Raw genomic sequence first — 13,759 nt, forward strand, 5'->3', positions numbered from 1 at the left:
TTTTTTACTTGCCTTATTTTGGTGAAAATGTCTTTAATAATTGAGGTTCTGGAAAAGTTCAAACAAGGAATTTAAGTGGTCCTGGTCACTCTAGTTTATATTAGTCTCCCCTTATCATTAATTAGATAAAAAAAACCTTTTTCGACAGTCTCGCACTTCATTTATTGATCTCATTCAAATCCTACGAAGAACCTTCTTCCGCCAATCTCATCCTTTCCGCCCGCCTCAATCGTAAAATCCGGAATTCCTCAGCCGCATATCGTGGTCGAATTTGGCGTTCCGGAACACAAACTGGCAGCTGACGGCCGGAATGCACTGGCTCAGCGGTTCGCAGCTCGTTTTCCCACCGCACGGGCTGCAACACGGGCCGCAGGGGGCCACACAGCTTCCGCCGCAGGGTCCACAGCAAGGTCCATCGCAGCAAAAGCTGTTCGGCAGGCAGCACGAGTCGAAGGGGAATCCGATGCAGTACATGTTTTTTCGCTTCTTTTCCGGGATTTTCTTGAAATTGACTGGAAATTTTGACGTCCGCTGCGGTCCGAAATGTTTGAAAGAATGATTGAAAATTTGGGCTGTCGTTGGCAATGCCTACTAGATTATGGTTACTTTGGTTAAAAATCTTGTTTCTTTTCTTCACACAGATTCATTCCACGTGGAAAACGACGGCACGCTCAAACATCCGGACAACATCTCGTCTCCAGCAAAATCTCGAATTCTCAACGGAGCAGCGTCCCCAGCCAACGGTCGCACCCAAATCGCGTACCAGCGGCACCAGTCGGACTCAGCCTCGATAACTTCGCCCGGAACCGACACCGACACGTGGACCGGCGACCGCGGCTTGCTGCGGTCCAAGTCCCAGGGCAACGCGTACTCCGGCAACAGCTTCATGGACAGCGAGGACGAGGGCACGGAAACGCTGAAGGCGTCCGGCCGACCCCAAACCTCAATACACATCAAGATGGACTGTTACGACGAGCTCAATGGCGTCGGTTCCGCCGCGGTCGGAGTCGTGGTCAGTCCCACGGACGAAAGCATCACGACGGCCAGTCTGACGGAGGTCACCAGCACGGCGATGACGGCGTCCACCACGGTCACGACCACGACCGAGGACGACGGGGTGGTGCTGCGGAAGGCGCCCAAAACGGGCTCGACCGCGATCAAGCGACGGTCCGGCAATCGACGCTCGCGGACCAAGCTGAAGCGGCGCTGCTCGATCAACGGGCACTTTTATAACCGGGAAACGTCGTTCTTCACTCCGCCGCACGGCTCGCAGATGAACGTGTGGGTGTCCTCGATGGTCAATACTCAGGAGGTAACCAAATCGCAAAAGTCGACTTCGTAGATCTACAATTTCCAACCCTTATTTCCAGGTGATACAACTGCTGTTGGAAAAGTACAAGGTCGAAAGCCGGGCGGAGAACTTTGCCCTGTTTGTGATCAAGGACAACGGGGAGCAGCGCAAGCTGAAGGAGGACGACTACCCGCTGGTGACGCGGATCATCCTGGGGCCGCACGAGGATATCGCCAAGCTGTTCCTGATGGATGGGCAGCAGACGCCGGAAATTAGGTACGATTTCTGATATTATCCGTTAAAACCAGAATTTTCTAACTTTTTTTTTATGAAAACCCATTCAAATCGAGTAGTAGCGAGGTGGCGCAGTTTCTCAACCTGTCGATACCGGAGTGTCGGGCGATTCTCGAGCGGTACCACGAGGAGGAGCAGCGGGAGCTGCTCCGGATAAGGACGAAGTGAGTAGATTTTTACAATGTGAACTCAATGTCTTGCCAAATTTTAGTAAGTAAGATAGTATGTTAGAGACATACCCAAAAGACATAGGACAATTTAGAAGTAGAAGCTAATTTCATTTAACCAAATAAGCGTGTAGCATTAATAAACAAATTAATGTGTAGCACCTAAAATTCTTTGCAGTTAAGAGAAACTCTGTGGTGATAAATTTTGCTGAAATCTGAAACGATTTTTGTTATTTTCGAAAAAAAAATTGTAGATTGTTGAAAACACATTTTTAACAAACTTCGATTTGCATTCCCAATTCTAAATGTCTGAATTTAAAATTATAAAATTCTGAGCTTTTCAAACAGGGGTGCCCAACTTTTCGACTCGGCGGGCCAGATCCCATTTTTCTGAAGCAGTGGCTAGTCGGAACTAACGTTTGATAAAAGTTGAAAGTATTTTTTTTTTCATGAACTTATTTATTTATCTTTTTAATTATACAAATATATAAACTAGTGTAGCAAATAAGATTCATATATCTTGATTTTAAAAACGAAAAGCGAGGATAAATGAGTTTATTTGACTTTTTTTTATTTTGTTCTTTTTAAAATTGTTTTGTTATTGTTTTTGTCGATTTCAAATAATACCCTGATATCATTGGCTTAAAAACAATTACATAGAATTTGTCGTTTTTGTATTTTTTATTTGTTTATTTTAGAATTTTATGGATTTTTGAATTTTTTTAATTTAAAATGCGTATAGACATAGTGTGGTACACTACAAAAATTACTGCATACATTTATTTAAAACAAACCTTACCCGGCAAACTTAGGGACCTACATAGGGAAATGAAATGTTCTGGGAGAAATTTCTAACACCCAAAGTCATTCAAATTTAAGTTTGAAAAACTTGTAGTTTTTCTTTGGTGCTGGCACTTTTCTTGTGCCGAACAAGCACAAACATAATAAAAACTACCAGATTATTATCAACAACAGTTTTACAATACTTTTAGGAGCGGCCGTGGCTGACTGGTTACGGTGTTCGCTTTGTAAGCGAACGGTTCTGGGTTCGATTCCCATCTGCTCCCAACGAGAAAGTTAAGAACGCATAAATTTGAAATGATGAATATGAACGAAAAACTCAAAGTCGCTCGAGGCGGGGTTCGATCCCCCGTCCTTTGGTATGGTAAGCAAAAATGCTAACCAATAGGCCATGACGACTTGGTGAGCGTGGACTGGAATTAGGAATACTGTTACAGAGAGCGAGTTGTGGCGCTATAACCACGGCAAATAGTGTCCAGGGCATTCGTGGAAATAGGGACGTGGCGTTACATCGTGCTGCCATCTGGTTTTTTAAAGCGCAAGAGTGGAAAAGTGCTGAGTCATCGTCTAAAAATAGACGGCGTCCTATCTCGCCCAGCAAAATGATGTCGATAAAGTAGTCGGTTTCGATGAGAAAAAGTGGAAAACGTGGTCTAAAAATAGCGACGCCATCCCCCTATACAATGTCCCATCCCAGAGGGTCCCGGAGTACCAAACCTTCTTAGCATGGTGCTCCCAACGAATACAACCAAATCTCGGAGCCACGCTTCTTCCTCCCCTGTCGATTCAGAATTGTGTTGTTGTTCGAACACTCAGTGCTCAAACTCAACCCAATTACGAATCATCTCTGCGATACAGCTTCACGCAGTAGGCCTGGCCGCTTTAACGCTTGTGATGTTTCAATGTATTCTAATGCAATGGCGCACTACAAATGTTAATAAATGACAAGAAGAGTGCTAGGCGTCATCTAACCTAAGGCACTCTCCAGGATCCCTTCGAAAGATTGGCTGCGCTAGGGTCTGATTAGATTAGATTAGACAACAGTTTTACAATACTTTAAATTGTTTTAAGTCTCGTTTTTTTGCCAAAATTATTTTAAATTGATTCCAACCTTGTTCTTGCATGATCTTGTTGCTCGATTGGAACCTCGATCTGACAGTTCGATTGGAACCCTGAAGGTAAGAACAAGATTGTCCGTCAGACCTGGACGCAAACGCAAAATTTTGCGCCTGTCATCATAGCCTGCCAGTCATCGACCATTGAACAAAGCAACCCCTGCAAATTGTTCGACTGACAGTTGATGGAAAAATCGAACTGGCACAGCGTTCTGCGTTCACCACTGCGTCGAACGGACAATCTTGTTCTTAGCTTGAGAGTGACATTTCGCCTCTCCATATAGGCTCTCTAGCACAGTTTACGTCTGACAGCCGGAGACAGCGGTTGTTTTTTCTGCTGTTTTCGTGGCGCGGCACAGTGCTTACGGATGGAGGTGGAAGAATCCTCCGACGGGGACGAGTTTCGTTCCGTAAATGGAACGGGGAAGCGGAGGAAGACCCCCGTTGTCGGGGATGGCCCAGAGGAGAATCTTCTCAACAACAACAAGTTCAGCCCGCTGGCGGGGAACAACAACAACAACAATAACAATGGTATCCCAGCCGGGAAAGGAAGCGTCCCACCGGTCCCAGTGGTTCCAGAATACGAGCTACGCCAAGCTGAGGACTGTAATGTCGCCGTGCACAACCAAGCCAAGTTACAAGCTAACTCCGTGTGGGATCAAATTGCTGTGTTCCTCCGAGGAGCGTTTTGAGACCGCGCGGGCCCACTTGATTGCGAACAAAGTGGAGTTCTACACCCACGAGAAACGAAGCGAGCGGCAACTCCGCGTCGTCGTCCGAGGACTTCCGTCGGCTTCACCTGAATTCGTCAAGAAGAACCTCAAGGAATCTCAAAACCTGGATGCTGTGGATGTGCACGCCATCAAGAGAAAGGGAGAGTTCGCCTCGTCAGAGGAAACCCCGTACATTGTGACGTTCCCCAAGGGGTACACCAGCCTCAAGCAGCTGAGTGAAATCAAGCGTTTGAGAAGATTTCACATCCGGTGGGAGGCCTACCGGAACAAGCGGCCAAACGTGACCCAGTGCAGGAACTGCTTGCAGCTGGGTCATGGAACCAGGAACTGTCACCTCAAGGGGAGGTGCAACAACTGTGGGGGACCACACAAGACGGACGAGTGCGAAGTCCAGGAAGCCCAGCCACAGCGGTGTGCCAACTGCTCTGGTGCCCACGAAGCTACGGACCGCAGCTGCCCCAAGCGTGCGGATTTCATCCAGCGGCGACAGCAGGCGTCGAAACCGAAACCGCCGGCAAGGAAGGCGGAGAAGCAGAGTCCAGCAGTTCCGGCGTTCACGCCGGTGGAGTTCCCTCCGCTGCCGGGCGCAGTTCCGGACGGAAAATTGAAGGATCGCCCTCGACCCGCAGGAAGCAGCCAAGGTGGCCCCCGAGACGGTGGAGCCACGGAGAAGGAAGCCGGGGAGGTACTCTACAGTTCGGCTGAGCTGTGGGGGATTTTCTCCGAGTACATCGGCAGGTTCAAGACCTGCAAGACCCGCTTGGACCAAGTAACCCTCGTCAGTTACATGATCTCCAAGTATGGAGTTTAAGGAGTTTTTTTTTTGTTATTATATATTGTTTTACTAATCCTCGGTCCCAACCTGATCACAGCACCTAAAAGGACCTAATAAAAATTAGTTAAGAAAAAAAAAATATAGGCTCTCTAGACAAACTTTGTTCTGCCTTTTTTTCGTTTGTTGACGTTTTTTGCTTATACAGCATTCTGTGATCAAAATATGATTTTACGTAACTTTCTCCATACAATTTGCCGATGCTTCGGAATCGGTTCCAGAGTGGCCAAAGTTGTAACTTTTTGGCGTAAGAACCTTCCTTGGGCTTACACGAACCTAACGCAACAAAGTGCACCTCGATCCGACGCTCCGTATTGAACTGATTCGCGTTCAAACAAAACCATCGAAATTTTTATATATATATATAGATTGTCCGGAGAGCACGATGGGGATCAAATAAAAAATATATAAAAATAAGGAATTAGTGAAAATTACGTTTTGAACCATAAAGTGCAAAGAAACAATTAGGTTTTACACCGTGACGTCATTTGACAGCTCGTGCACTGTTTACATGGTACAAGTCCATGTAAACAGTGCACTCCTTTCTAACCTCCAAATCGAGTCGGCGTAAAACCTTATATTGTAGGACATTTGAGGATGGATATTTTATTTTTTTTTATGAATTCTTCAGACAATTTCCTATAAAATGCAACCAAAAGAAAGTCTTCTGGTCTAACAGTTGGAAAGTTACGAGTAAAAGAATAAAAAGTTTTTTAGAAAATCGTCAAAAGGGCAAATCCAAAGAAAGAGGGATGGTCCAAATCGGTGACGGTCGAGTCCTACAGTGTACCCAGTTGACCTGGAATGACCCATATTGTTTTAATCTTTTCCTCCCAATCCTAGATACGCGGAGCTCAAGCGACGGATCGTCCAGCGGATGGAATCGCTCAAGGTGAGGCTGTAAAACGATACATGCATCGTTGAGAGCCATCCCGTTCAAAGTCGACCCGTGAACCACAACAATCAGAATTTAATCAGAATTTCGTTAACATTTAAGCAAAATGTTTACCCGCTTCTCTAGCTTCTTTGGCGCGCAAGCGAAAGCGAAACTCTCGGACGATCTAATCATTTCAGCTAGTGGAAAAGCGTTAGAGTTTAAGTAAAAGAAGAAGTTGAAAACAAGTTAATCAATTATTTAACCAACCAATCATCTACACACAAGTATATCAAGCTCTAAAATAATATATTTACGAACTTTATTTTTTTAAGAATTTTAACAACTTTGTTTTTTTTTTTTAATTTCTTCCTTGTGAATGCATTTTATTTTTGAGTTTTAGGCTCTTCAAATTTGTGTTGAGGCAAAAGATAGAAATAAACCGAATAGTTAAAACGCAATTTGTGTACGTAATTCAATTTAAAATTCGCTGTTTTCGTATCACGTAGGGAGAAGTCATTTCGTTCAATCAGTCATATCAGTTAGGATTGTGTTGAGCTTTTGTAAAGAAAAAATAAGAATCAGGAAAGGAAAGGGAGTAACAAGGAAAGCTTTAACTCATGTGCGGTTAAATAAAATATTGTTAGAAATTATCTGGCAGCAGCAACAGCAATCCTCAGACACCACAATTAATAAAACAATAAACTTTACATTTGTAAGTAAATCGCACAAAACACACGGCGACGGCGTGCCCGGAACAAATTAAAAACAACTAAACTCAATTAAAAACCACACCACACACACAAATCGCTCAACGTTCAGTTCCCAGCAAACAAAACGAAAAGAAAAGAGTAACAGACTATTAAAAAATCAAATCAGCATGTAACCATCTTCTTCATTTCATACACCGTAAATTAAACGGCCGGAAAAGTGAACCCAATTGAATCATAACGAGAAGCAATGTGGGAGACTGAACGAACAACGGCAGCAGCAGCAGGTGCAACAAAACAATGTTCAAACCACCTCCCAAAACCGACTGAGAAGAATCACAAAATAGAGCAAAAATACAATAAAAAAATGATAGATTGTCTTGTCGTCGCCACAAATCAGGAAGAACCGCGTCGTGTAGCAAATCAAAAAAGCTGCCGCAAAAGCGAACAAACCGAAAATTAGCACTGATATAATATGGTAATGATGGCGAGCGCAAAACGCAATTTAAAACGCTGCAGTTGTGTAACTCACTTTTTGGCAGGAAAGAGAAAGAAATAAAACCTATCTCATTCAGAAAAGTAAGCGATGATTTGTGTGATTTTTATCTCATCCGAAAGCATGACTCTTCTTCGAACGACAACTAGCAGTGAGGTAAGTCAGGGTGTGAACTATATGGTTCAAGAAATCATGAAAAACGAAAAAAGCATGACAGTTTGAGCTCATTTGGTTAAGGTTTAGTGAGTCCACCATTAGCCTGAAGTTGTCATAAAATTTTAATCAATTTACTATTGAAAATTTTTACTTTTTACCTCTTACAGAAATTTTCCTAAAATCCATTCATTGTTTTACATTCTTGAGACATCTTGTATTTACTTCGTGGACATCAATAGTTAAATGGATTTATTTGATGATAAGTTTTTCTAATATATTTCTTATTACAGTCCAGACTCGATTATCCGAGGCCTCGGAAAAATTTCACTTCGGATAATCGAATCACGACATTTTTTTTCGTTGTCTAATTTTTGACTGCCGAGCTTAGGTATGACCTCTAAACTACGCTAAAATTATTTAGAATTTTTAAATCCAAGATGGCGGCCAAAATGGCGGTGATGCAATATAGAAAAATGCATTTTACTTTTTAATAGGCAATCAAAAACTCAAATTTGACCTTAATGGGGTCGTTAAACTCAAGTTTTATGTTAAAAACAAGAAAATTCAAAAATACGAAAAGCAAATTTCTTCGTGATTCGATTATCCCAAGTCCCATACAAACCTTCGGATAATCGAGGCTTCGGATATTCGAGTCTGGACTGTATTTAAATCAAAATGTTAAAATTTATTTCAATTTTAATTTAAAAACCCACCTTTCAATTCGAGGGGCGCGACAATGGCCTTAATGTCTGGAGTTTTTTTTGAAAAGGTCCAATAAACCAAATTTCCAGTTTTTGCTTTTTGGGTGTTTTTGAAACCGCCTTGAGTCAGGGGTATTGAAAAAAACCCAAAAAGCAAAAACTCAAAATTTGGTTTATTGGACCTTTTCAAAAAAAACTCCAGATGTATTTAATTTTCGAAGTTAATACATTAAGGAATTAAATTCCCTTTGTCAACTTAAATTTGACAGCGTGTAACCTGCTTAGTCGAAATCATTGATTTTTTCGCATCTCTTTCACGCGAGCTTCTGTCATGTTTGTTTTGACACGGTTTTTTTTTCAAACAAATTAAAATTCTATCCCGGGGAAAGAGAAACAACGGGAACGGGCTCCAAAACGAAATCAGTCTTTGCCGAGATTAAAGAGAAGCCTCCAGCGGCGGAGATGCAGATTCCTCCGTCATTAGCAACCAATTTCAACGAAGCTGAATCCTGTGTTGTTCCGGGGAAAGTGCATGGAGGTGATTCAAAATTGAGTCCAGCTGTGGACGGCGGAGAAGAAAACTTCTGTTCCGAAGGATTAGCGATCACGACAACGTTCTGGATGTGAGATGCTCGAGGCCATCCAGATCAAATTGGTCCCCGAATCGGAAGTGTCAAACGTTTTACGTCCATCGACTTCTGATCGAGACGCCGCACGTCGCGTGGAACCTGACCCAGCCCCTGTTCCCTTGGCTAACAAACCGCTACTAATCTGGTCGACAGCAACTTCATCTTGACCTGCCCATTCCCAGCTTATACAAGACTACATCAGGTAATGAAACAATTTCTGCGCTGGCGAAATTTATGGTGAATTTAACGATTATAACTTTCAGGTAAAGTTACATTTTCAACGACATCAGCACTATCATCATCCGGTAAATATTTCGAATCGAGCACAAGAAAAAACTGCAGGTTTTCCGCCAAGTTTGACCTGAACTATGTCAAAATGGAAACCACGAAGAAGTCTAAAAATTCTAAAAACTGCAAACTCGAAACGATGTAGAATCAAGCCATAAATAAAACAAATATAATTCAACAAACAATATATATTAAAAATACAGAATAATTAGCGTTGTATTTTCTAAAGAATGAGTTCGTTCTTTCGTGTGTTTTCCACTAGCTGGTGAACCATCGCCATCGGGAAGAATCCATTGTGGCCGCCGCCGCGTGGTGATTGTTTTGGCGCTGTTGGACTCGACCAGCATTTCGGCCACCGAGTTACCATTGTCGGTGGCATTAGGGCCGGTTTATTGGCGCTTTGTTTTAAGCATCAGCTGATTGTTGTTCCGAACCGTGGCCACATTGGTGGAACTGAGAAACGTTGCCTGCGAGGAAGCTCCTGAGCCAGCGCCGGTCCGCTACTGATGGGAGTGTCCATCAACTTGAAGGTCTTTTCCAGAACGCTGAGCTCGGTCGTTAGCTTCCCGGTCACGATGGCGGAATCCTTCAGCGGCGTCGTGGCCCGCTGCTACTTCTCGATCTGATCGAGCGTGTGCACCGGAATGGACATCAGCATCTGGAACAGTGGAAATTCGGAGGCGGCCAGTTGCTTTGTGGCTGCGAAGAAATTGACCACACTTTGCGTTGGGTCCAGCTGCTGCTGGGGCGCCGGCTGAACGCCGTTGATCGCCGCTGTTGGGAAGGAAGCTGCTTCCCGGTGAAAATGTTCACGTTTTTACCTGCGTTTTTACAAAGGGAAAAACAAATTGTATGTTTTGTCAATTTGCCAAGTTGATAGATAACCCAAATCTTACATTTCCATTTGCACCGGCCTTTCCCATGTCCAGTCCCGGAAAGGCACTCGTCACGACATTCACAGAAGCCTTGGATTCGTGATCGGAGACCGCTCGTTACGGTACAGCAAAAACAGTGGCTGGGGCTGCAGCTCGGTCTGGCCGTTGATGGACTAAGGATCGTACCGGTCACGGTGGTTTTCCGGAAGTTAGTGGACGATGCAGATTTGACGGTGGTATCGACGAAACGTCAATGGAAACCGCTTCTGGGAAGCCGCCTGCTGCGTGGCCAGAGCTCCAGCGCAGGACACTTTAGTTGTGAATCTGGGGGTCCTCCGGATGGTCCGCCTTCTAGGATTGGTTCCCTACTAGGTTCCCCAGCACCGCACGATCTTGGCAACAAAACGTTTCTACTAGAGAGCCTGGAGCTTATTAGAGAACAGACATCTCAAACCAAAAGTACCAATCGAAGCACGAGAACTGTCAAACGGAGGTACCAATCGAGCAAAATCCTTTGTCCAGGCTCTCTAGTTTCTACAACACAACAAAAAAAAAAACGCGCGATGTCAGACTGTCAAACCCGAGGTCAACCAATGTGGTGTAAAAAGAGGTGGCAATGTTTTGATCGTCCACAAAAGTTAATTCCTCGTTAATTAATTAATTTTGCCAGTTAATTAATTAATTTATTTAATTTTTTACTACTGTCCCGCCCCTCGTTTCAATTCAAAAAAGGCCGATGCATTTTTTTTTTCAAAGTTTCTGTCCCTCGGCCTCTGGCCGAAGGGGAGGGGTGCAAAAAAATATTTTTATCGTAAAGATCAGAAAATTTTACATTGGAATGACAATTTGCACTTGAAAGTTTGACACATGTATGTTGAAATAGAAATAAAAATAAATAAAATGATTGAAGAATACATTTTGGGCCAATTTTCTCAGGTGCAGAATAAAGTACCGTTTACATTATTTTTATTTATACCAATATAAATGTTTCAAACTATCAAGTGCAAATAGTCATTCCTATGTAAAATTGTCTCATCTTCACGATAAAAATATATTCAGATTAAAACAAAATGACCGAACATTTGAAAACGGCCTAAAATGCTTTTAAAGCGGATTTGGGGTTAAATGGACACTAGATGATTTTTGCGGCGCAAGTGATTATGTTTACTGGTTTCCTGGGACATGTTTACATAAGTTATGTGCATTTTGGATGGCCGCATAAAGCCTCCGCTTAAAATACACAGCGATTTTCAAAAAAATAAATAAAAAAATGGGGAATTGGGGCTAGATGGACCCTATGCCGTTTCGTGCGGTGGACTATCACCAATCAATTCCCAGACTTTTTACACAAGAGCAGTACTCTCAGATTTCGGTCATTCCATTTTTTTTGTATTTTTTCATCCGACTGAAACTTTTTTGGTGCCTTCGGTATGCCCAAGAAGCCATTTTGCATCATTAAACTCTCCATATAATTTTCCATACAAATTTGGCAGCTGTCCATACAAAAATGATTTATGAAAATTCAAAAATCTGTATCTTTTGAAGGAATTTTTTGATCGTTTTGGTGTCTTCGGCAAAGTTGTAGGTATGGATATGGACTACACTGAAAAAATAATACACGGTAAAAAATTTTTTGGTGGTTTTTTATTTAACTTTTTGTCACTAAAACTTGATTTGCAAAAAACACTATTTTTAATTTTTTTTATTTTTTTATACGTTTTAGATGACATCAAATGCCAACTTTTCAGAAATTTTCAGGCTGTGCAAAAAATCTTTGACCGAGTTATGTATTTTTTAATCAATACTGATTTTTTCAAAAAATCGAAATATTGCTCGTAAAAATTTTTCAACTTCATTTTTTGATGTAAAATCAAATTTGCAATCAAAAAGTACTTTAGTGAAATTTTGATGAAGTGCACCGTTTTCAAGTTAAATCCATTTTTAGGTGACTTTTTTGAAAATAGTCGCAGTTTTTCATTTTTTTAAATTAGTGCACATGTTTGCCCAGAAATTTTTTTTTTGAAAAGCTGAGAAAATTCTCTATATTTTGCTTTTGTGAACTTTGTTGATACGACCCTTAGTTGCTGAGATATTTCCATACAAAGGTTAAAAAACAGGAAAATTGATGTTTTCTCAATCTCACCAAAACAGCCCACCATTTTTCAATGTCGATATCTCAGCAACTAATGGTCCGATTTACAATGTTAAAATATGAAACATTCCGATCTCTTCGAAAAAATGTTTTAAAAATTTTTAAACCAGGACAAACATTTCAAAAGGGCCTAAAATTCAATATTACGCCCGTAGAACATTGTTACACTCTAAAAAATAACCCTGCAAAGTTAGAAAAAACACGAAATTTTAAAATAAAAAAAAATGTTCTAAATAAAAAATTACCCTTCTGGGTCAATGTAGATTCGAAAAGTACATTAAATTTCCCATATAATGTCATGTTCCAAATTTTTTTACAGTCGAGTAGTCCCCTTTTTTTGTATCGCACATAATTCTGTCAATTTCTCACAAAACTATGAACTTTTTGCATGAATTGAAAGCTTAGACATTCAACTATGTTTGGCTGATAAGGGTATTTCATCAGATAAACTCTTCGAATTATGCCAAGCGTTTTAAATAAATATTTTAAACCGGCATTTTCAAAATGTTGGGGGTAATTTGATCCCCCTTTCAACATTTTTAAGAAATCTTAAGCAAAATGTTTCTTATTAATCCAAACTTTTAATTTTCTATAAGATACAGCAATTTCACATTAAACCTGTACGTTTGTGTTCAAAATATAACAAGTTTAGCATGTAAAATATTTAAAAACTTAAAATTTTCTTTTTTAGACCAAAATTGAGCATGTTTTCAAAAGCTGGTCATTTTTGTTTACAAAACTTTTGAAAAATGGTTCAAACTGCAGTTAGTTATGTACAACTATACTGAAGGAAACTATGTACGAAAACCCAGCCCAATTATTTAATCTTGAGGCTGATTCGAGTGACTGTAAAAATGCAGGGATCCAGTCTCCCTAAACGCACTTTTTAAACAATTAATTGTAAAAATAGTATGACGATAAATTTAACGTCAAATGCGTAAGGGTTTTGGAATTGATATGTTTATCAAACAATTCATGTATAAAAAATATTTTTTTGAATAATTTTTGAGTGTTTTCAATACTTATCAAAACAAATAAAAAAGATCTCTTGGAAGTTTTTTGCAGCACTTTTTAGAAAAATGTGTGTAGCTCAATTTAAACATTTTTAATTTTTTTTTTCTTTGTTTTCTACAATGAGTTTTAGTCAATTTCGCACAACTTTCTAGAACAAAGCTAATTGTTTTACCCACATGCTGACGAGATACAGGCTTGGGATCAAGTGTCCCCGGGGATCAAGTCTCCCCACTCTCCCCTAACGGAAAACTTTTTTAGTGTTTTTATCGATGAAAAATACGTTTTTTTCGGAAATCTGAGTACACCATCAAATTGGGCGTCTAATTTTACATAAAAGTCCCTTTGACACCCAATTTCTATCTCATCACCGTTTCAGGCTGCAAATTATTGAAAAACACCTCTTTTTTCGCATGTTCAAAAATGGAAGGGGTCGTACCACCCCTCCGTCACGAGATATCAAAAAACGGACCTCGGATTCGTGATCCGGGACAAAAGTTACCCCTTAGGACAAAGTTTCACGCAAATCGAAGAGGGGTCGGGGCAACTGCTGTGTGAGCTGGCGGAGAATTACCCTTTTTTTTACTCCATTACAGTACATGTTACTAATATGTTTTTCCTTATACATTAAAA

The 13,759-nt window shown here is 41.1% G+C and overlaps 1 protein-coding gene and 1 long non-coding RNA gene across 2 annotated transcripts in view; one reads left to right on the forward strand and one right to left on the reverse strand.

The window, feature by feature from the left end:
• Nucleotides 1-7,401, forward strand: part of LOC6042696 (serine-rich adhesin for platelets) — a 29,104-nt gene extending 21,703 nt beyond the window's left edge. The window contains exons 4-7 of the mRNA XM_038259156.1: nt 642-1,312; nt 1,371-1,567; nt 1,645-1,749; nt 6,078-7,401. Of these exons, the coding sequence (XP_038115084.1) occupies nt 642-1,312; nt 1,371-1,567; nt 1,645-1,749; nt 6,078-6,138 (1,034 nt within the window). The 3' untranslated portion in view covers nt 6,139-7,401. The remainder of the gene's footprint in view (nt 1-641; nt 1,313-1,370; nt 1,568-1,644; nt 1,750-6,077) is intronic.
• A 1,860-nt stretch (nt 7,402-9,261) lies between these two features.
• On the reverse strand, nt 9,262-10,370 carry LOC119765242. The gene is made up of 2 exons (XR_005276589.1): nt 9,985-10,370; nt 9,262-9,909 (listed from the first exon to the last, which is right to left on the reverse strand). It is a non-coding gene; the product is annotated as an uncharacterized LOC119765242 (long non-coding RNA).
• Nucleotides 10,371-13,759: the final 3,389 nt, after the last annotated feature.

This window comes from Culex quinquefasciatus, chromosome 1, assembly GCF_015732765.1.
Source record: "Culex quinquefasciatus strain JHB chromosome 1, VPISU_Cqui_1.0_pri_paternal, whole genome shotgun sequence".
Taxonomy (NCBI): domain Eukaryota; kingdom Metazoa; phylum Arthropoda; class Insecta; order Diptera; family Culicidae; genus Culex; species Culex quinquefasciatus.